Below are 23,293 nucleotides of genomic sequence, written 5' to 3'. Positions count from 1 at the left end.
CAAACCACATGCTGCAGTTAGGGTTTCATAAAAGTATTTTTTTCTATTATAGAAAACTTAAATTTTGGAAATAAATGTGCTGGAGTGTTACATAAAAGTTTTTTTTTGGTTCTAAAAACCTTAAAATTTGGTGCAGATTTCTCTTTTTTGGCTCCATTTTTAAATTTAAAAAGGTATTTATTGAATCCGATCGTCGATATAACTTTTGAATATACATCCTAATTTAATATCAATATATTAATTTTTAAAAATATTTATATATCCAAATAATTTTGGGAGATACTCATATGCAAGTTAAATGTTTTGCCGCATTCGGTCAAAGTTTAATAAAATCAATTAATATTATAGGTCTAAAATACAATTGATTAATATAAAAATAAAAATAAAAATAAATAAATAAAGATAGTTTATAACTAAAAAAATTATCATTTAGATTAAAATCTACTATAATACAATTAATAATCTCTAAAATATATAGTTAAAAACTTTCAGTTGAAATTTCTCCTTAAGTTATAGATTTAATACTCTTTAAAAGTAAAAAAATTCTTTTTTTCTCTCCAATTGTTTAAAAACAAAATTCTGCTGCAAGCCTGCAACGGACGAAACTTTATTAACAATTACTAATATTCTAAGTTATATAAAATAACATTTTAACTTAAAACATATTGTAAATTATTCTTAATTAGAGCACTACCAATTAATGTCAGTTTCACAAACAATCCTATATAAAGCTTGCTAGGGTGCTGCATTAATGCCATAATCACATATACAATCAGAGGAAAGCAATATGGATATAGATTCCTGTAAATTTTCATCCCATCATGTAGTTCTTTTTCCCTTTATGTCCAAAGGCCACACCCTACCGATTCTTCACCTAGCCCGCCTCCTGATCCGCCGAGGTATGGCGGTGACACTGTTTACCCCCACCGGCAACCGACACTTTATTGCGAACTCTCTTGCTGACACATCCGTCTCCATCATCGAAATTTCTTTCCCACAAACTGTCCCTGAAATCCTACCCGGTGTTGAAAGCACCGACGCATTATCTTCGATGACTCTTTTTTATCCATTTTGCAAAGCCACAAAGCTGATGCAAGCGGAATTCGAGAGGAAGCTGGAGGTTCTGGTTCAGGTTCAACCAGTGAGCTTCATGGTGTCGGATGGGTTCCTATGGTGGACCCTCGAGTCTGCTTCGAAGTTTGGGTTCCCAAGGTTGGTGTTTATGGGCATGAACCAGTTTTCTTCAAGTGTGACCAGAGCTGTAGTTGAAGACAGGCTTTTTGATAGGGTCGAGTCAGATGATGAGTTATTCACTGTAACTCAGTTTCCATGGATTGAGGTTACAAGAAACGACTTCGATTCGACATTTCTTGAGAATGATCTTTCAAAGGAGGTATTCATGGATCAAATTAAATCAATATCAAACAGTTATGGGCATATTGTTAATAGCTTTTATGAGTTGGAAAAAGTTTATATTGATCATACGAACAGCAAGGGAAGCCAAAAGACTTGGTGCGTAGGACCATTGTGCTTAGCTGAACCGGAATCACCCGAACCCCAAAAGAAACCCTTTTGGATTGATTGGCTAGACGAGAAGCTAGCTCAAGGGTGCTCTGTTTTGTACGTGGCGTTCGGTTCTCAAGCCGAAATCTCCCCCGAACAACTCCAACAAATCGCGACCGGATTGCAGGAATCAAAGGCAAACTTTTTGTGGGTGATAAGAAAGAAAGAATCCGAATCAATGGATACTGAAGGTTTAGAGGAAAGGGTTAAAGGGAGAGGCATGGTGGTGAAACAATGGGTGGATCAAAGGCAAATACTGAAACACCAAAGCATCCAAGGATTTTTGAGTCACTGTGGGTGGAATTCAGCATTGGAAAGCATGTGCTACGGTGTACCAATCCTTGCATGGCCAATGCTAGCTGAGCAGCCATTGAATGCGAGAATGGTGGTGGAGGACATTAAGGTAGGGTTACGAGTTGAATCCGGAAGAAATGGGATGAAACCAGGGTTCGTCAAATGGCAAGTGTTGATGAAGATGGTGATAGAGTTAATGGAAGGAGAGGCGGGAAAACAAGCGAGGAAAAGAGTGAAAGAAGTTGCAGAGATGGCTAAGATGGCTATGGAGGAAAATAGCGGTTCTTCTTGGAAGACATTGAACTTGCTTATTGATGAAATATGCAACAAGGAACAACACGTCCGTCATTGAAGATGTCTGTCGTTTTGGAAAGAGGACAACATGATACGTGACAATCCAGTAGTGCTTTGTAGACAGCTTTTCTTGGAATTATTTGTCGTGATACGTACCTAAGGTTTTGGGGTTAATCATTGTTGATATTAATTAATGATTTCACTAAAATTGAAATTACAAAATAAATGTCAATTTCTCTCTTAAATAGGAAGGGATAATTTGGATCAATTTAATTTGTAATCACTTTTAGTTTAATTAAAAAAATTAAGATATTCAATTTAAATCATTATAATTTTATATTTATATTCTATAAATTGTTAAAATATTTATATTCAAATTAGAATTTAATTCGATCACTTTTTTCTCCATACTTATGGGCGTTCACACATGTAAGATGATATTAGATTTTAATTTTATATAGTATACGTATATACTATTTTATTTTAAGGTTAATTATTGTTGATATTAGTTAATGATTTGACAAAATTAAAATTACAATGAAGTGTATACGTATCTTTCAAAAAAAAAATCTTCAATAGGAATAGACCTGTCTAATGATCGTTCAATTCATTGTAAAGATGAGATTGATTTGATTCAGTCAGTTTTTCCAAACATTCATTCTCAGTTTAGTTTGGATTGGTTCTTGATTTTTCTATGATAATTTTTAATTTTGTCTTTTTTGAAAAATAAATTTATTTAATAATTCTTTTCTTTTTTAATTTTGTTTGAAACTAATGTCGTTGCCGATGAGATTATTTTGCAAGGATTAAGTGCATCCTATTATTTTAAAAAAATAATTAAATTTAACTTAATGTATTAAAGAAAAAAGAAAAAAATTATAATTTTTCCATACACATTATTTTTAAGAAAATAAAATTAAAATTTTAAATCACTATTCTTAAATTTATAGATCCACCACTGTTTTGCAGTAGAGTAAATGCCTCCAGCTTGAAGTGAAGAACGATCATGCTCGTCGACACAATAATGATATGGCCTCGTGTGAGGTATATTACGTTATTAATCAAACAGGATGCTTCTCTAAGACAATCGGAATATGTTCGACTTTTGATGCAGAATTTTGAGTGTGCTTTTGAAGGATTAATTTTGGCAAGAGATTCTAGTTTTTGCTCTTTTATCGTTGAAACAAATAGTAAAAATGATTTGGATACGATCAGATATGACTCGGGTTAGGTATAGACACAAGATTCGAATCTGACCTGATCTTATTAAGTCGAGTTTTAAAAAAAAATAGAATCAGGTTAGGTCGGATTGAATTAAGTTTTTCTAAAAAAATAAGTTCGGATCATGTTCAAGTTTAAAATAAAAATATTGTCCCGACTCAAAAAATAATACAATTATACCTTATATATTTAAAAATGATTATAATAATACTTCTTTTCATATTATATATTTTTTCAATTAAATTATTATTTTAATGAATAAAATTAATAATTTTTATAAATATATTTGTTTGGATAGGGTAAGATTCTAACCTTATCTCATAAAACGGGTCAAGTTTTATGTCGGGTGAACCCACCATAACCTTGAGTTGGATTGCATTTCAAGTGAAAGGATTATATTTTTAAATGGGACCAAATTGATAAAAATTCGACTCAACTCAACTTATGTTATTTCCTAACCAGGGTTGAGGGGAGGGGAGGCTCGTCATTGGTGCCGTATATCAAACAATTGGTCGATAGAGAATGAATGGTGCAGTGTAGTTTTACGCCTCGAGAAACAATAGGATGACAGATGTTATGGCGCATATGGCTTGGTCTAGATCCTTCGGGTGTCACTATTTTCAGTCACCCCTATTGAAGCTGGTTTATCGTTGGAGAATGAAGACAAAAGCAGGCTGCTGTAAAGCTATACATCTCAGTCATTGATTATTTTCTAGTTACTCAGAAAAATTAATTTCTCAAATAAATAAAAATAATGAATAATTCTATATAATGTTTATAAGTTATTTAATATCTTGAAACATAACAACTTGTTTTCTATTATAAAAATATTAAATTTAATTTAAATTACAATAATTTTAAATTAATATTTTATAAATCATCAAAACGCTTTGATTCAATTTAATTTCCAAATTCAATCGATTGGTGTTGGTCCTAATCCAGTGGATCACGCGTGTATGCAAAATCATCGCGTCACGTCGGCCTTTTAAAGATTACAAAATAAAAAAGACGTTTGCTATTAGAACTTTGGGTAAATTACACGTTTTTGTAATTAAATTATTTTTTTATTTCGCTTTGGTATCTAATTTTATTTTAGAGTCTGTTTGTTTCATGTAAAATATTTTCCGGAAAACGTTTTCCTCACTTTTCAGTATTTGGTTGGAGGAAAACAAATTGATCAATGTAAAACATTTTCCTGATCAACAGAATTTCCTTTGTATTTTCTAAAAATAACTTAAGGTTTAATTTTTCGTAAGTCAATTTCTAAACTTTTCACTTCAAAGCATAAATACTCAAAATAATATTATTTTATAAATTCAATATTAATATGATATTTTAGTATCATTTTCATAAAAATATTAATTATTAACATATTTAAAATATATTTATTAATATTTTTAATAATATAATAATAATATATTTACAATAATATACTCAATTATATTATAATAATATATGATACTATTATATTTAATAAAATTTATATTATTTATTAATTTCTTGAAAATAATATTATTGAATTATTAATAGTGAATACTTTTATTTATGTATTTAATATTAATATAATAGTCTAATAATATTATAAAAATTCCTTAAAATATAATATAATATTTTTATTTTTATAGATATTCAATATAATTTATCATATTTTATTTTAATAGAATATACTAGAGTTATATTTTTATTTATAAAATTATAGAAATAATATTTTAATAATAATATTGACATAAATAGTATTAAATAAATTATTCTAATATTTTTAAAAAATGATATTAATTTTTTATAATAAATAATATTATTTATTATATTTTATATTTGCAATAAATAATTTCTAAAAAAATTATCAACTAGTGAAAAATGGTTTACACAACATCTTCCAAACACCATAAAACATTTTCCAGAAGATGTAATTTATTTTACGGAAAACATTTTCTGAAAAATATTTTCAGTGAAACAAACGGACCCTTATTTCAAAATTATATATAACATTTAATTTATATTTCATTTTGGTGTTTCACTGGTCACCGTTAAAAATTAACAAAACTAGTGACGATGTACTTTTTTATTTTCCAATAATGATTTGGTATTATTTTATTGACACGTCAATGTCACCGTTAAATTTTTAATAGTGTGATATCGAAATGAAACATAAATTAAATGTTGGATATGATTTTGAAATAAAATAAAATTTAGGTATTCAAATAGAATAAAAGTAATAATTTAAGTGTTAAACGAGTAGTTTACTCTAAAATTTTACGAGAACTTTCTAGTTTCGATTTACATTGTGGTCGCAACTTCAGTGTACTTTCTAGACTTCAAATATTTGTACTGGTAGTTAAAATTTTAAAATAATATTTTCAATTTAATATAAAAGATTTAATATAAAAATAAGTGTTTAATTTATATTTAAAATTAATTTGGTATGTTTAAAGAAATTTTAAAGTAAGGGCTTTATATTTAAAATAAGTGTTTAATTTATATTTTTAGACAAAAATATTAAATATAAATTAAACACTTATTTTTATATTAAATCTTTTATTTTCAATTTAAAATAAAAGATTTAATATAAAAATAAGTGTTTAATTTATATTTTTGTCTAAAAATAAGTGTTTAATTTATATTTTCAGTTTACTCTAATTTTTTTGTTGAAAGATTTTATTTTTTAAGGTTTCTTTTTTGTAATTTCAGAAAATTTTGGATTTTAAAACTAATGATATGCTTAATATTTTAAGAAAATAAAAATTTTAAAAATATAAACATGACTCGTGTCACTTAACAACTTTTTAACGATTGTTACGACGTAAACATTTAAAAGTGTAACATTGGAAATGTGAGACACTTATTTTGAGAAAAAAAAATTCAGGCACATAATGTTAATTTTAGATATAATTTGGATGTTTATTTTCTCATGAAGCCAAAATAAAAATATCTAACATTAATATTTATGCAGTTATGCAATTTTTAAATGATATTTTTTAAGTTAAATAAATATTTAACTAACTTATAATATTAAATTCAATAAAAGATTTTTATCCTTAAACAACTTGATATCACTTAAGCAGGTTTTGAGTTTGAGTAATTATATATTCAGAAAATATTTATTGAGAGACTTACCAATCAAAATTAGATGTACGGGCGAGATCAATCTTAATTAATCAATATGAAGTATTGAAAATCGGGAGAAAAAAAAGGATTTTAGGGAAGCATATCGATCTGAACAAGTTATAGTGGCTTGTAAAATAAAAATTTCTATTGTATGATCTGAACAAGTTATCTGATTGAGTTTTGGCTAAAGAATTTGATTTTTATTTCAAATTAATTATTATCATATAAATTCACTTATCCACCCTCTAATTATAAAATATAGTAGTTAACTCCCTCCCCATTTTCATTAAATTTTCAATTATAAAATATTATTTTATTATAAAAATAATAGTAGTTAATTTAATTTGAAATAAAACTTTAATTTAATAATTTTATAAAATAAATGGTTATGGGAACGAATTGTTCATCTTAAATATTTTCTTATTAACATGAATATAATAACTAAAATTATAAATTTAAATATACAAATAATTTTATTATATTCATGTTATAAATGAAAGAAAATATTTATAAAATTTACTCTATAGATAATCTTTAAGTGATTGATCAATTATTTATATTTAAATATAGTAGTCTTGTGTTCAATCTTTAGGCAATGGCTTTTAACTTGATTTATTTAAAGATTAAAAGAATGAAACAAATACAAATATCATTAAACTAATATATATTATACTCTTAAGTAATTTAATGACTTTTAATTGAGTTAATGCTCATTGACTGAAGACACTACTTTTATTTAGAAATTTAAAAATAATATATAAAATATAGATGTATAGGATTATCATTTCATGATTTTCTAAAACAAAGTTTTAAAACTTGAATATATTTGTATCACATGTATAGTTGTATCTAGACCTGTCAATTGAGTTGGTAAAATTGGTTTTGGATTATATCAATTTTAATTTTGAATTTTAGTCGTTTTAAATTTAGGTCATCTTTGAATTTAAATTATTTTAAATCCAATTTAAATGAATTTACAGTATTATTATTTTATAATTAGATCAGATTTATATTTATTAATATTGTTAAGTGTAAGCATCAGACCCATCAAACTATCTTATAAACATTTCAAATTACATTATATGTACGTGTCTACATGAAATGTATGAGTTTATTTATTTTTTTAATACTTCTGATTATTAGGATCATATATTTGTATTTATGCTCAGAATGTTTTGAACGCTGATGTCGAAACATGTTTTATTACTACAAATCCTGTCGGGGAAGGTCTTCAGTTTGAATCTTGAAAACCCAAATCCCATTGTGCTTCAGTTATAAACAGCAGGGATGGATCGAATGTGAGAATAGAGGTAATTGTTCTTAAAATTTCAAACTCTCATATATATACTAGATATATTTTCGACCTTCTATGCTACATCATTTCGAGGATATATATATTTAATATGAATATTTTGAGTTTTTTCATGCGTCCGAATATCTTTAACATAATTATTTTAAGAATATTATAAAGTCCGGGTAACATGTTTCAACTCGAAGAACGGATTAGATCATTCAATTAAAGAAGAAGCAGAATAACAATTGACTGTAGACATAGATTTATGGCAATTCGTGAGCAAGAAGAAAAATCACAACCATGCTGGGTTCTTCAACGGAGAGACAACTGCCTTGATTTGCAAGTAACTGCTAAGACCATAGATTCCTTTCTCTCTTCCTTGACCACTCATCTTGAACCCACCAAAAGGGACTGCAGCATCAAATATGTCATAGCAGTTTATCCATACCGTCCCGACTCGCAATGCTCGAGTCAACGTGTTGGCAGTTTCGAGGTTTTGAGTGAAAACTCCGGCCGCCAATCCATACGAAGACGCATTCGCCTTTTGAACAGCCTCAGTAAGATCCCTATTGTAGATCAAAGCATTGAATGAGGACTTAAGAAACACAAGAACGTCCGAACAACATAATAACTTCTTTTGATGACTTACTTGAACTTGGAGATGGATTGTACTGGTCCAAATATCTCCTCTTTAGCTATCAACATGTCATCCTGATTGGAGCACAAATGGGAATCATATTATAAAAGGAACAAAATCTATCGCACCTTAACCAAAATCATTTCAGAAATCATATATGTGCTGATACTGATACCTGAACATTGGAGAAAACAGTGGGTTGAATATAGTAGCCTCTGGAACCAAGTTGTTCACCTCCAGTTTCAAGTGTAGCTCCACTTTCAATGCCAGATCTTATGTACTTGAGGATCTTCTGGAATTGCTCATTATCAATCTGAATTATAAGTAAACAAACAAAAATATTCAGTTTTTCATACATCATTTGTTTGATTTTGGGTCCTGAATTCCTCGGTGATCAAATGTATTTGACGATGAAGTTGGCACATATAAAGAAGGTCGATGTTCAAGCAATGAAAACAATGGCTAATGGGAGAACCAAGAATCTCTGAGAGCCTCTACGGCCTCTGTTTCTCACCTGAGGACCTTGTTCAATCCCAGTCTTGAAAGGATCCCCGACAACACGTTTCAGTGCTCGAGCCTTTGCTTTCTCTACGAACTCATCATACACACTTTCATGGACTAAAGTGCGAGAACCGGCACAACAACACTGACCCTGAAGAAGATAGATGTAATTGATGGTATGACTTGAATTCAAAAAGCTGGTGTTTCGAATAATACAAAACTATTCATATCCTATTGGTTTATATTGTAGGATTTGAATGAGCCGACCTGGTTAAAGAACAGGGCTGAATGTGCAAGCTCAACAGCCTTGTCAATGTCAGCATCTTCGCAAACAATGAAAGGAGATTTTCCTCCGAGTTCCAATGTTACCGGTTTAAGGTTGCTGTTTGCAGCGAGTCCGAGCACAACCTTGCCTGTAGCAGTGGAACCTGTGAATGATAGCTGCAAACACAAAAGGTTTAGATCTGATGTAATAAAAAACACGAGACAGATCGAAAAAAATGACTTATCCGGAGCTTGTACGATACCTTGTTCACATCCATGTGACTTGAAAGTGCTGCACCAGCTGTAGGACCAAATCCAGAGACGACATTTAGGACACCAGGAGGAAGTCCAGACTGAGAGACAGAATGTTATTCAAGAATCATTAGATGTCATTGTCGGTCTATGATTCCAAAATGCCGAAAAATCAATGAATCGTGATGTTAGTTGGGCTGTAAAGAAGAATATTTCAATGTGCATAGTCATGGGATGAATGAATAACGAAAAACGAATCGAGCATAATGGATTTACAGTATCGACATACCTCATGAAAAAGCTTGGAAACATAAAGAGCCGACAACGGTGTCTGCTCTGCCGTCTTCAGGACAACGGTGTTACCGCAAGCTAATGCCGGACCAACTTTCCATGAATACAATAAAAGAGGAAAATTCCATGGGATAATCAGACCAGCTACACCATACGGTTCATGGAGCGTTTGAACATGATGCTGTCCATCAGCTGGAACTGTGAGTCCATGGATCTTGTCTGCCCAGCCTGAAGAACACGGCTAACAATTTTAATATTCGAATCCAAGTATTGACATTATAAAGGAAGATAACAAAAGGGTGTGAGTTATTTCTTTGTTTTCGATTTCCTACCGGCATAATATCGGAACATTCGAACAACCATCGGTATCTCAATCTTAGCAGCTTGCTCGTACGGCTTCCCATTGTCCCAAGTTTCAAGTGTTGCTACCTCTTCAGTGTGTTTTTCAAGCAAATCAGCGAAGCGGAACATTATACGCGACCTTTCCTAAGCATATTGAGAACTGGAATCAGGTAAAATTCTAATACACAATAAGATCAAGCATGGATATGTGAAAGAAAACATATGTTACATAAGCAGTCATCTTAGGCCATGGCCCTTCATCGAATGCTTTGCGAGCTGCAGCCACTGCTCGATTTATATCCTCGGCATCGCCTTCTGCAACTCGGGCAATTACATCTCCTGTCCTAGGATCAAATGTAGGGAAGTTTTTTCCTAAATCCAGAAAATCATCATGGATTAGTTCCATTGCATATTTGCTTCTTATTGAATGAAATTGTAACAAAATGATCATACGTATATATGGGAGTCCGGAGTTCTAACCTGAAGCAGCATCAACAAATTGTCCATTGATAAGAAGCTGAGTATGATCTATTTGAATAGATGGATTGATAGGTTCATCAATTGCAGCTGATGTACTAAAGCTACTAACCCTTCGTCCCCATCTTGAAAATCTTCCTGCAATACATCATTGATTTTGTTTCTCTTTCAATCTTTTACTTGTTAAAAGTAAAATCTACGGAAGCATAAGTTTAAACCTCTTCGTGTATGATCTAAAACATGGTATACCAGAAACTGTAAAATATGTCTTTCTTAGACTATGCTTTTGCAAAGATACCGTAGAGAAAGTGACATGTGAAAAGGAAAAACAAGTTTTCTTCAGTTCCCCCCCCCCCCCCAGGAATCTAACATGAAGATCAACCCAAGGAACATAATACAAGAGCTTAATCAGAGAAGCTAAATCATGGACTAGATAGAGAGATCAATATTACCCAAAGAAGATAAAGAAGTTGCAGCAGGACAAGAAAGATAGAGCAGAGAGGAAAGCCTTCTGGCAGCCATTATCAAAGCTTAGTAAATACTGTTGTTGTTGAGTTGAGATTTCTCCCATCAATCATTCATAATGGCATAGCTCTTCTCTTTATAAACCATTTCTCAAATGGACTCTTGTGTACAGCTTGGCAGACTTCAATTGTTATTTATGGAATAAAGAAGACAAGTTTTAAAGTATTAATAATTAATTACTCCTACTTTTTTCCATATTTAGTCATTATTCATAAATGGTGGTGATAAGTTTTAGTTTAAAAGAGGATATATGGTAAGTGACAAGGTGCACCGTGCACCGTGCACCTGTAAACACTCGAAATAATGCTGAAAACTTCGATTTCCATCTCAATGGCGGGCTCAGGACCGCTAGACCTGATGTAAGCTTTTACAGGTTTTGTTATTCATCACAACGGTTGAGTATCACGCGTAAATAATTACCCTAAATTTGGTGGTTTTATATAAAAAGAAAATTAAAAGATCACCTTTTCTTCAAAGCGTAAAAAAATACAAATATTATTATTTTTAAAAGATTTAGAGATAACTAAAAATGCAACTTTAAGTATAACAAGTAATTGGAAACAAGGAATTGAAGTTAGCAATTAGAGGGGGCCAAGTCATTGTAGTGTAAGAGGAGTGTGGGTTTAGAATTTCTTCTTTCTCATTGCAAACAAGTTGAGGTATTTTTTTTTGAATTAATAATTCATATCTAATTCATTGACCGACTAATTTAGATCGGGTACTGCAGAAGAAAAGACGACCCTCCCAACCTAATTTGCTCAATTCGTAAATATAAAGATTCAAACCCCTGACATTGTTTAAGAGACCTAGTGTCTCCTTCCACTAGAACAACTAAGGTATTTTGATTACATGTTTTCAGCAAAAGTCATAATTGGAGTTCTGTTTTTGTTTTCAACTTGTCAAATCTTTTTTTTATGTAAAGCAATTTGATAATGGATGATTCATCGAGCAATGTTTAAACCAATAATCTTAATTTGATTATTTTGGTGGAGTTATATCCCATCTTTGAATTTAGTAAATAAAATCATAATAAATTATAAATTATTATTCGATAAATTAATTCCACAAATATCTTTGTTTTTTTATACATGAATAGTAAGATAATCTTATCCGCTTATGACTCTTGAATCAATTAAAACTTTCAAATTAGTCAAAGTTTCCATTATTTCCACCTATTTCGGTTTTAACTGGCAACAAAGTATACATGTTAACAAAAAAAAATCTGTTTGCGTGTATAATTATACTTTTTAATGTGAATTATCTTTTGTTGGATGGATATATCTCAAGTAAACATAGCCTTATACATTCAAAATATTTTGATTAAATTTAAATTATTTGAGTATGTCTGTGAAAAAAATCGAATTTCACTCGATTAAAATTTAATTAATACTTAATTTGAGTTAATTTTATTCAAATTTAAGTTTGATTTGATAAGTTTACGAACAGTTCATTAATTAGTTTTTATAATTTTCTAACAGTTACCTTAAAAATTATCACATTAAAGAAATCTAAATAATAATTACTTATTTATTAATAGATAATAAGAAAGATATTAAATTATTAATTAATAATTACTACTAATTTACTAATATATTATTTTTATAATAAATGATAAGAAAATATTAAATTATTAGTTAATAATTATTAATTTATTACGCCGGAAAATTAAACCCTAACTATCCTACCAAAAATTATGGTAAGCTTAACGAGCAACAATTTTTTTTAACGAGCATGAATCGAGCAAAATTAGTGAGCAATTAGTCGAACAACAAATTTTTTTAACAAGTTAAGTCAAATATGTCCAACTCGCGATCAACTCGCTCGTTAAATACTCATACTTAAAACTTTCCATATTTTTATATAAATATATGTATATAATTATACACAATTAAAGTTTATGTTATTTTACCGATAAGGGTTATTTTAAGTGATAAACAACTTAATATCGTTTAAGCAATGTCTCAAGTTTGAGTCATTGTGTATGCAAAAATCTCTATTGGGAGATTCACCCTTCAAAGCTAGGTATGCGTCGCGCCTTGATCCGGATTAGTTAAGGTGAAACCTTAGAATTGGAGGACAACCAAATTTTTTTATTTACTTTTAATGTATTTATCTTATTAACATAAACAATGAAAGTAATGTAAAATTGAAAAACAAGGTTGGATTATAGTTAGACTTTGAATATTAGAGTCTAATTCTGATTTCGGACAATATTTTATATTTTATTCTTTTTCCGAACAAAACACATTTTGTTTTTGAAACCCTCCTTGATTATTTAAGAGGCAATTTTCCTGATATCTCCGTTGAACAATATATTTCCCGATCAGGCACCGTTCAGACTATATTTTTCGATCTAACATCCTTTGTAGAAAGGCGCGACCCTCGCAAAGCGCTTTACGCTGATTTGACGTCACGTGGGGTAAGACGCGCCCCCTACAGCGCGCCTTATGCTGACATGGTATACACGTGTGTACAGGGGCATAGCGCGGTGCAGGGGCGCGCCTTACCCCAGAATCTGTCACGCGTCAGTAAGGCGCCCCCTGCGGCGTGCCTTGGGTATAATTATCCACCTACCCCGACGTTTCACACCCCAATCCTCCCTATAAATACCCCATCCTCAATCATTTTCATCACATCAAATTCTCTCAACTTCTCTCAAATACTCTTATAATCTCTGTCTAAGGTATATTTTATTATATTTTTAATATTTTGTATTTAATTTATTTAAGTATTTAATTTATTTAAGTATTTAATTTATTTAATATTTTATTTAATTAATTGTTTTGCATATAAAGACGACCTACTTCGCTTGGATGGAAATCATATATCTCGACACTTTGATGATACGGTAACATTTTAACGTTTTAATTTAATTTAAATTATTAGTAATTATTTATTGATTTATTTAATGCATGATTATTACAATTTAATATTAGTTATTGTAATTTGATTATCATTTACCATTTAATACTTATTGTATCGTTAATATCATTTATTTGTTAATATAACGCCAACATCCAATCTCGTATAATTGTATCATTTTTTTAATCTTCATCAGCGGCTATCGAATAACATTAACTTTAAGTAAATGCAAATTAAAGTACAATAATTATTAATTGATAAACAACTACATTATTTCCTTATCAATTATTACTTAATGACAACAGAATTGGACATGTTTTTCTAGTGTGTCATAGGTTTCTACAATGCCCACATCTTATGTCTTGTCTAGATCTTTCTCGAATATCCATATAGCAATGAATTTGATTGGATTTTGGACGGCCACGCTCCCTCAATAAACTCGGATTTGGTACAATCGGAAGCCAATCTTGAACCTCAGCAGGGTCTTTGTCATTACCTATGGGGGAACTCAAATTCGTATACCTTAAAAGCTTCATATAGTAGGTATACATGATCCACAAAATAGTTATAGTCTTGACGTGTATGCGAGCAAGCTGCTATCACATGAGAGTATGGATATTTCAGAGCTTGAAAAAATCCGTAGTCGCACGTTCTATCCCTTAGATTTACTCTTAACGACACAACTTCAATCCCTTGAAGAGGTCGCAGTAACTCTGTAACACGAAACATTCATGCCTTCTAGAGAAACTTGTTACAGACATCTCATTTGATGCAACAATTTTTTATGTAGATCTGCAACTAATCTAGGGTGATACACATGACCGCCTTAAATCCAGGTTTGAGCTTATCCCCCGAGCTTCACAAAAAGCGCCACCAAACGAAAATATGTAGTCTTTACCAAAGTCGCTACAGGTAAGTGACGTGCACCCTTTAAGGTTGAATTGATTGCCTCTGCCAAGTTGGTCATCATGTGTCCATATCGATATCCACCATCATATGCGTTCGTCCACATTTCTTTATCGTATGTAATCGTATCCTTCATCGTTCTTCGCCCACAAATCTTGAAGCATTGATTCAAAGATTCGAGGAAGTAGTTCGTAACCTAATCAAAAAATGTATAACTTACTAACATGATCAAAAGGATCGAAAAGAAAACAAACTACATCAGTTTCACTTACCCATGCGCACAAGTAATTGACGCTCATCATTCTTCTTGTATCTTCCATGGTAGTTCACAGCAATGTGTCGGATACAATACCTATGTTGGACAAAGGGTGGTTGCCACATTGGACCCAAAGAATCCATTGCTGCTTTGATCCCAGCTCCGCGATCTGAAATGACACAAATTTTTTCCCTCGTGATAACATGTGCACGTAAATCTCTGAGGAAAAAAGACCAATAATTTGTATCTTCTCCTTCGACAAGAGCAAAAGCAACTGGAAGAATGTTGCGATTGCCATCTTGGACAACTGTCAATAATAAAACTTGCTTGTATTTTCCATACAATAAAGTCTCGTCGATCTGGACCACAAGCTTACAGTATTTGACAGCATTAACGCATTGCGGGTAAGTCCAAAAAACCTGGTAGAATTGGCATCGATCGCGGAGAACTCGATCATTATGGTATACATAGGAGGTTTCGAAGTCCACAATTATCCCATGATTCAACCTCCGCACCAGCCTAGAAGTTCATTGTAAGATGCATCCCATTCGCCATGAAGTTTGACAATGTCATTTTATTTTGCCAACCAAGCTTTTTTATAGGAGACAGTGTACTCATACTGCGATTATATAGCTGAAATCAACACAACAACAACTATTTGAGAGCTTGCTTTTACCATGGGCATGATGGCTTGGTATATCACTTCAGAGTCCAAGTTGGGATGATCTTGGTTGACCCATCCAGCAAAACATGTGTGAGGACCGTTGTATACTGTTAGTTCTCATCTGTTGTTTTTCCTCTTCTCTTCGATACGCGAACCATCCAATTGCATCCGTTTTCGCGTCGGGTACAGTAGCATACATATTTTTCTGTCGTGGAGCGGTCGACTCTCGATTGAACAGAATTACAAATATTGTAATTTTTATAGCCATTATCGCTTCTTCTTTGCTTGAAAACTCCATGCCTAAATATAACCACCATTATTTATTGATGAGTAATATCCATAGTCATCGATATGAGGCATATCCGCAAATTTTGGCCTATACATTGCACCATAACCAACTTCATATATGTGTGCTGGAGGGTCAATTTGTGCCACATTTGCTGGAACTTCATCCACATCATCATCATCGGAGTTGAATTACGATGATTCTAGGTGAATGAATAGTCCAGTCTCAGCACCATCTGCACCAGGCTCACGAAGCGGTTCTTCTGGTGGAGATGATGTTCCTCCATGCTCTTCCTATTTAGGTCGAAGAACCTACCACTTGCACGCCTTCCCCTTGAACTGGAAGGCATATCGACATTCAGATTGAAAAAGCTCGCAGTCGAATGCCTCCCCCTGGAGCTTGAAGTCATCGTGTCAAATGGAAACTGCACAGATTGTTGTGTCGATGACATCTCCATATTAAGGTCAAAGGGATTTGCAGATGAATGCCTTCCCCTTGAACTGGACGCGATATTGCCATACGGATTGTTCGTCGACCCACCTCGGTACATATCGTAAGGAGTTGCGGATGAATGTCTTCCCATTATGGCATTAAAATCATTACACATTACTGTCGTCGGGCTGTCAACTTGATCAACTTGATCAGCCAGCCCATAGTGGGAGCTTAATGATTGACCCCGAACAACACACACTTGAATAAAATTTGCATACATCTCAATATCGGCGTCTGAATAATTACTTTGAGCTTCAACCATCATTTCAACATCATCATTGTTCAAAAGTTTGAACGTTGTATAAGTTAATGGCAACAATGATGTTGGAAATCTGTACTGCAACGACGACATTCTTCTTCTACTTCCAACATGAATCTTCCTTGAAATCTTCGTTATCAGCTCCTCAAGAGTTACGTTTCTCTTCAATGATATTTTAACACGCTCATTTGATACGAAAACAACGCCGGTTTCATCTTCTCGAATTTCTCCATCATAATAAACAATAGCTAAAAGTCGCGCCATTCTTTGAGCTTAAAAATGTGGCAATATTATATCTGCAAAAAAAAAAAACTGAAACAATGTTGATTAAATAAATAATATATGAACGAAAATATAACACAATAAATTTTTACACATAAACATAAATAATTTAAATAATATAATTTTATATTATTACATGTACCGCAAAACTATTTCGACGTATATTCCAGCTTTCTAATTTTACAAACACAGAAATTAATTGACAACAATTAGTATAATATTTTTCAAATAATCATAATAAACAATAAGTATAATAAAAAAATTTATCACAAAATTACCTTATAACGAAAACTCGTACGAACTTCTGAATTAAATATGAGAAGATTGTTGGATTGTTGTATTAATTTTTTTCTAATCGAAAGGAGATGTGAGGAGTTACCTCAGAGAAACGATATTTATAGCTGAGAAAAGCTACAAGACGCGGTACATGCACCGCATCTTACATAATTATATCAGATAAAGCTAAGGCGCAGCCCCTGTTCCGCGCCTAATAATTGTGTTAAAGTAAGGAGCGGCCCCTGCCCTGTGCTATACTCCTAAGTGGCCTAAGGCACGCCCTCGGGGCCGTGCTTTACACACGTGTATACCATGTCAGCATAAGATGCACTGCAGGGGGCGTGCCTTACACACGTGACGTCAAATCAACGTAAAGCGTTACAGGGGTCGCGCCTTTCTACAAAAGGTGTTAGATAGGGAAATATAGTCTGACGATGCCTGATCGAGAAATATAATGTTCAACGATGATATATAGAAAAATCACCTATTTGAGAAACACTGAGTCGGCTCAATTATCCACCCATGCAAACAAACAATGAAATAAGAAAACTATAAAAATTAAGAAGAAAATGTCCATTAAATGCGAAAAGAACAAGTTTGAGAAAAAAGCAGAAAATATGATTCTTTGATTGAACTCCAATTCATTATATGGTCTAAGGTTGCCTTTTCTTATTTTTATTGAACAATGTTCCCTTCTTTTTGGTATTTAAACCCTTCCCATCTTTGTCTCTTCAAAAAGGCTACTACCGATTAGTAAGTAAGCAAAGCGATATTTTTGTGGGGTCTCCTCAATATATATATAAACCCACATTTGTGTTTTTAAACGTAGCTTAAATCTTCGATGCTTGAACACATTTTCTCCTTTGTTTTCCATCTTAAAGTGAGAAACTTGAGCAATGGTGAGGAAATGGGTTATTTTTACCCTTGTTTTCTTGGTTATCTTTAATGGGTTTTCTTCTGTTTCTGCCACCCCACCTGCAAGTAAGTATGATGAAAAGGTTTCACCATTTCTTTCAGTCTGTTTTTGTTTTAAATTTTGCTTTGCATTTTATCTTATGTGTTTTTTCGGCAGAAATTGTAACTTCAGTTGTCTCAAATGTGGTGTCTGTTCTTGTTAAATGGCTATTGTCACTAAAATCAGAACCCAAAGCTGGTAACTTCACTTCAAATTCCCAATCATTTATCCTATTTCCTCTGCCTTTTGGGATTTTTATTCTCTCTTTTATGTAATGTAAAGATTATTTTTTGTTAGCTAATGGGATTATTGGGGTTTGTTTCTTCAGCAGTTTCAAGCCGTTCCATGATGAAATTTGAAGGTGGATACACTGTGGAAACAGTTTTTGATGGAAGCAAGCTTGGGATTGAACCATTCTCTGTTGAAGTTTCCCCCAATGGAGACCTCTTGGTGTTGGATGCTGAAAATAGTAACATTTACAAGATTTCCATGCCATTGTCTAGGTGTAAGTTAATCCTTGAAGAATATTTTCTTCTGGGGTTTTTGATTTGTGTGCATTGCCAAACCTCACATTCAAATTTGTTTGATTAAGATTGAACAATTGGCTCTGTTGATTAATTTTGTGTTCTATGAGGCACTTAATTTGGGCTCTTTTCTTGTAAGTTGTCCATAGATTCTTAACTTATTACTTAATCAAGGTTGTGAATGAGTTTGATGTACTTTTGTTGAGGAGAAGGCTCTACTTTAGGACGGACAGTTACATCTTATGTCGCTCGGACTCTTTGTTTTCTTGAAGAATTCGTATCCGACATATATCCGCGTGTGATACAATTGAGTACGAGTAACATATATGTTAGATCTATTTCTAGATTTAGACTTCTCTTTTTGCTTTTTTTATTATTCAAAGCTGACAATTGTCTATAGAACACTTAAAACTTCTAATTTACACATGTTTCCAGTCTTTTATCTTTCTAAGCCTTATGTGAATGCACTTTCACTTTTTAAACAACATTTGACTAATATTTGGACACCTTTGAGCTTCTTTATGAAGCACAAGTACTTTGTTGATTTGAACAGTGAGTAGTTCGAGTTCACTTTGGAGTTTTAATTCTTGGAATCTTTTAAAGTTTATGAAAGATGGTGAAGCGTATAGACTTTTCTTTGTGTTCTTAGACTATTAAATGGATGGATTCTCTTTCTGAATTTAATTTTTCTTTGATTTCTTCAACCTTATCTTGTTCATTTCTTGGTGTTCGGTTAATATTCATACTATGTACAGATATATTCCGTTTGCTGATATTGTATGCAAAACTACAGATGGCAGACCTAAGTTGCTTGCTGGATCATATGAAGGGTATTCGGGGCATGTAGATGGTAAACCACGAGAAGCTAGAATGAATCATCCAAAAGGGCTAACGGTGGATGATAGTGGAAATATATACATTGCTGACACAATGAACATGGCTATCAGAAAGATCAGTAAATCAGGTGATTTAGTCATGGTCAAGGAATTTCAGATAATTAAAGTTCGGCTACCCTGCTCTATAAGTTTTGTAGGTTTGAATTCCACTAAATAAAATGTCATTCTAACATAACCTCTTAGCTGAAATTGTTTTATATATTTATGTAGGGGTTACAACTATTGCTGGAGGAGGAAAATGGAGCCGCGGAGGAGGCCATGTTGATGGTCCAAGTGAAGATGCAAAATTTTCAAATGATTTCGACGTGGTTTACATTGGAAGTACCTGCTCTCTTTTGGTTGTAGATAGAGGAAACCAGGCAATTCGCGAGATCCAACTAAATGATGATGATTGTTCGTATCAGTATGATGGCAGTTTTCATTCAGGTATGTCTCTTTCAAGCTACTCTCTTTCCGTTGCCCTTTGAGATCATCAAAATCTTGTAAGATCTGGGATGATCATTGTAGGTATAGCAGTGCTTGTTGCCACTGCCTTCTTCGGTTACATGCTCGCCTTGCTACAGCGTAGGGTACAAGCAATGTTCTCTTCCCATGGTGTAAGTGACCTGATGTTTTATTAAACGGATCGAATGTCGTAGATTTTCAAAATCTCTCCTTTCTCGGATTATAGTGCCTTTTTTTCTCTTCTTTCAAGTGTTGATATGAAATGTTAGGACTTTTCTGATACATGCTTTGTTCATAAGTTTCCAACATGCTGGATTCCAAGTGATATGACTAACAAGTTCCAATCTTTGTAGGACTCGAAAACTCTAATAAAAAGAGGAGCAACGATGGCACCCATGGCGCCGTATCAGAGGCCTCCTAAACCAGTCAGGCCTCCTTTAATTCCTCCCGAAAATGAACCTGAAAAAACAGAAGTGGGCTTCTTCAGTTCAATCAGTAGGCTCGTCTCAACTCCAGTTCCTCCGTGGCTGAAATCTTCGGGGGATTATTTTCTGGATTCAGACGGAAGCCTCAGTATTATCAGTTTCAACATCCGTATCAGCAATCATCCATGCACTCAAGAGGATGGCCAACACGAGAGAGCTTTGTCATCCCCGATGAAGATGAACCACCATCCTTAGATACACAAACGCCGACCCGAAGAGAAGTTACCCATTTCCAGCAAAAGAACTGGAAAGGAAACACCATATCAAGCAAAGCAGGCCTCACTGTAACGGATGGGATGCTGATTATCAGCAACAGCAGCAAATGCTGATGCATCACCATCAGCAACAGCAGCGTCTGCAGAAGCATTATTCATCAAACCCGCAAACATACTACGAGAAGAACAGCGAGACAAACGAGATTGTTTTCGGGGCAGTTCAAGAACAGGATGGAAGGCGCGAAGCCATGGTGATAAAGGCAGTAGACTATGGGGATCCCAGTTACGGTCATCACAATCTTCGACCGCGTTTGAATTATATGGGTTACTCCCATGGCTATTGACCATTTGGTCTATTGGCTTTTATTATAATCAAATGAAAGTAAAACAAAGATACACAAAGTTCATATGAATGCTATGAACATGGCCATGGGAAACATGCAAGACTATGGATGATGAAGGTTTTTCAGTTTTTTTTTTTTAATTATTATTTAGTTTTTTACATATGTTGTTAGTTTCCATGTTTGTTTCACATAAAAGGATGTAAAATATGTTTTTTGTTTGATCTAAAAGTTTTTTTTTTACTTTTTTGTTCATTTTTTTCTTTGATTTTGGTATTATATAATGTTGGATATTTGAATTCTAAAATTATAATGTTGGATACTTGATCTAAAAATATATTTCTAGGGACGAAAACAGTTAGGAGGACAAACTTATAAAATTTTAAGAATGGACAAACTTTTAAAATTCTATGCAACAAAACAAAATTTTAATAAAAAAATTCTTTTCCAAACTCAAGTCGAAATTGTTGTGACCCAAATAAATGATTTGAAAATTTAGTGACCATCTATACAGTTTACCCTTTAGGAAGCTGTTACAAACTTCCCACTGTTTCCGTTAAAATGTCTATATTTCTCTCTTGGGAAGAATTTTTTTTAACTTTTTTCCCATTTTTGCTGTTAATCGTAACCGGAATTCTCTGATCGTCTCTTCACTTCCCCCGGAAAATGCCGCCACTTGATACGACGGAGGAGGCGATGTCCGGCGTCGGTGAAGACAACATCAACGAACTCAAGTTCTCCAACCGAGGCTTCTGTTGTTGTTGTTGTATGCCATCTGGCTCCACCGTCAAATCAAACTGGTGGCAACGAATCGCGACCGATGATAGCAGCTCTGCTGCCTCACAGAATACAAGTCATAAAGAGTCGCGGTGGATCCGAGGGTGGAAGAAGGTTAGGCAATGGTCGGAGTTGGTGGCGAGATCGAAATTGAATTCATTTGTACGGCGGTTCATCAAGAATAAAAACGGCAACGGTGACAGGGGGAAATTCCATTACGATTATCAGAGCTACTCCCTTAATTTTGATGACGGAGTCGATGAGGATTTTTTCAACCGGAACTTCTATTCCAGGTACGCCTCATCAACTGTCTCAGCTAAATCCATCATGGATTTCGACAAAAAGGGGAATTATTAATTGTTTTATGAAGGAAAAAAAAAACAATTACATGAACAAGGGAGACGAGAATTTTATGTGTTTGGCTAGTCATAAAATAGATCGAATCATATAACAACAAATTTATACCTTCGATGAACTGTAAATTCATCATATTTATCAAAATTGAAAGTTCAAACACCCGTTTCACTATCTTCTTTAACATTTTAATTTCGCATTTCTCAATGTTTAAATACTTTGGTTTTGGATCACATATTTGGATGAAGTGCATTCTCTGTGTATTTTATTTTGCATTTGATATTTTTGAAAAGGATGGTAGATTGATTCCCTATAGTATACGATTAAACTGACATGAACTCAGAGTATAATAAGTTGAGTTAGGCTTAAACTATATATAAAAAATGAATTTGAACTCAAGTTGAATTTGCTATAGTTTCATTTTTTACTCAAAATGAATTTCAACTCAATTAATTTAAAATATTTTTGTTCGACTCGGATCAATTGAATATTCATCCTTTATGTATATATTGATTTTTTACGTTGAAACGAGTGGCAGTGGGTTTGTATTGTATCGTAGTGTATCACTTTGTTTCTTAGGTTTGCTAATTAGCTATCCCTTTAGGCTTTAACATTGTCCGAAGGCCATTGATTCAAGCGTTTCTTATCATACATGAATTTACGATAGTTAGATTCGTGAAAATAAAATGTTGAGATTAACATTAGAAAATAAAAAGATATTCATTGAAACAAATAAGGAATTAATCTCGACAATAAATTTCTACTCATCCAACAGTCCTAAATCTATGTAAAATTAAAAAAAATGTATTACATAAGTAAATCTTAGCCTATGTATATAACTAAAAAAGTTTCACATTATATAAGTTAATTTTAGCCCATATATATATATAAGAGTGTGATTTTTCAATCTCAAGCATCAACAGTTGAAGCTATGTTCAGTTTAATCAAGGAAATTGCTG

The 23,293-nt window shown here is 32.7% G+C and overlaps 3 protein-coding genes and 1 pseudogene across 4 annotated transcripts; 3 read left to right on the top strand and 1 right to left on the bottom strand.

The window, feature by feature from the left end:
- The first annotated feature begins 755 nt into the window (after positions 1–755).
- LOC120147740 (UDP-glycosyltransferase 90A1-like) lies at positions 756–2,368 on the top strand. Its single transcript, XM_039161046.1, has one exon. It carries the CDS (start codon positions 788–790, stop codon positions 2,207–2,209), a length of 1,422 nt encoding a protein of 473 aa, XP_039016977.1. The 5' UTR covers positions 756–787; the 3' UTR covers positions 2,210–2,368.
- A 5,548-nt stretch (positions 2,369–7,916) lies between these two features.
- LOC120147759 (benzaldehyde dehydrogenase, mitochondrial-like) lies at positions 7,917–11,137 on the bottom strand. Of its 2 annotated transcripts, XM_039161070.1 has the most exons (12): positions 10,988–11,137; positions 10,539–10,673; positions 10,288–10,430; positions 10,049–10,202; positions 9,715–9,944; positions 9,437–9,526; positions 9,177–9,350; positions 8,923–9,060; positions 8,584–8,721; positions 8,421–8,482; positions 8,047–8,337; positions 7,917–7,994 (listed from the first exon to the last, which is right to left on the bottom strand). In XM_039161070.1, exons 1-11 carry the CDS (start codon positions 11,055–11,057, stop codon positions 8,064–8,066), a joined length of 1,608 nt encoding a protein of 535 aa, XP_039017001.1. In that variant the 5' UTR covers positions 11,058–11,137; the 3' UTR covers positions 7,917–7,994; positions 8,047–8,063. The 2 variants fall into 2 exon arrangements, with proteins under 2 accessions (XP_039017001.1, XP_039017000.1); XM_039161069.1 differs by having other exon boundaries at positions 7,971–8,337.
- A 7,004-nt stretch (positions 11,138–18,141) lies between these two features.
- On the top strand, positions 18,142–21,285 carry LOC120147675 (annotated as a pseudogene).
- A 584-nt stretch (positions 21,286–21,869) lies between these two features.
- LOC120147504 lies at positions 21,870–22,337 on the top strand. Its single transcript, XM_039160865.1, has one exon. The coding sequence runs from the start codon at positions 21,870–21,872 to the stop codon at positions 22,335–22,337; it is 468 nt and encodes a 155-aa protein (XP_039016796.1).
- Positions 22,338–23,293: the final 956 nt, after the last annotated feature.

The sequence above is a fragment of the Hibiscus syriacus genome, unplaced genomic scaffold, assembly GCF_006381635.1.
Source record: "Hibiscus syriacus cultivar Baekdansim isolate YM2019G1 unplaced genomic scaffold, ASM638163v2 tig00110940_pilon, whole genome shotgun sequence".
In the NCBI taxonomy this organism is placed as follows: Eukaryota; Viridiplantae; Streptophyta; class Magnoliopsida; order Malvales; family Malvaceae; genus Hibiscus; species Hibiscus syriacus.
The sequence above is the reverse complement of the archived record's forward strand: the minus strand, read 5'-3'. Positions and strand labels throughout refer to the sequence as shown.

Coding starts and splice junctions, on each gene's coding strand:
- LOC120147740 (XM_039161046.1), top strand. CDS start 788: ATGGATATAGATTCCTGTAAATTTTCATCCCATCATGTAGTTCTTTTT.
- LOC120147759 (XM_039161070.1), bottom strand. CDS start 11,057: ATGGCTGCCAGAAGGCTTTCCTCTCTGCTCTATCTTTCTTGTCCTGCT. Junction 9,527..9,714: donor TTTCCAAGCTTTTTCATGAG/GTATGTCGATAC, acceptor TCTGTCTCTCAG/TCTGGACTTCCTCCTGGTGT. Junction 8,722..8,922: donor GGATTGAACAAGGTCCTCAG/GTGAGAAACAGA, acceptor CTTATAATTCAG/ATTGATAATGAGCAATTCCA.
- LOC120147504 (XM_039160865.1), top strand. CDS start 21,870: ATGCCGCCACTTGATACGACGGAGGAGGCGATGTCCGGCGTCGGTGAA.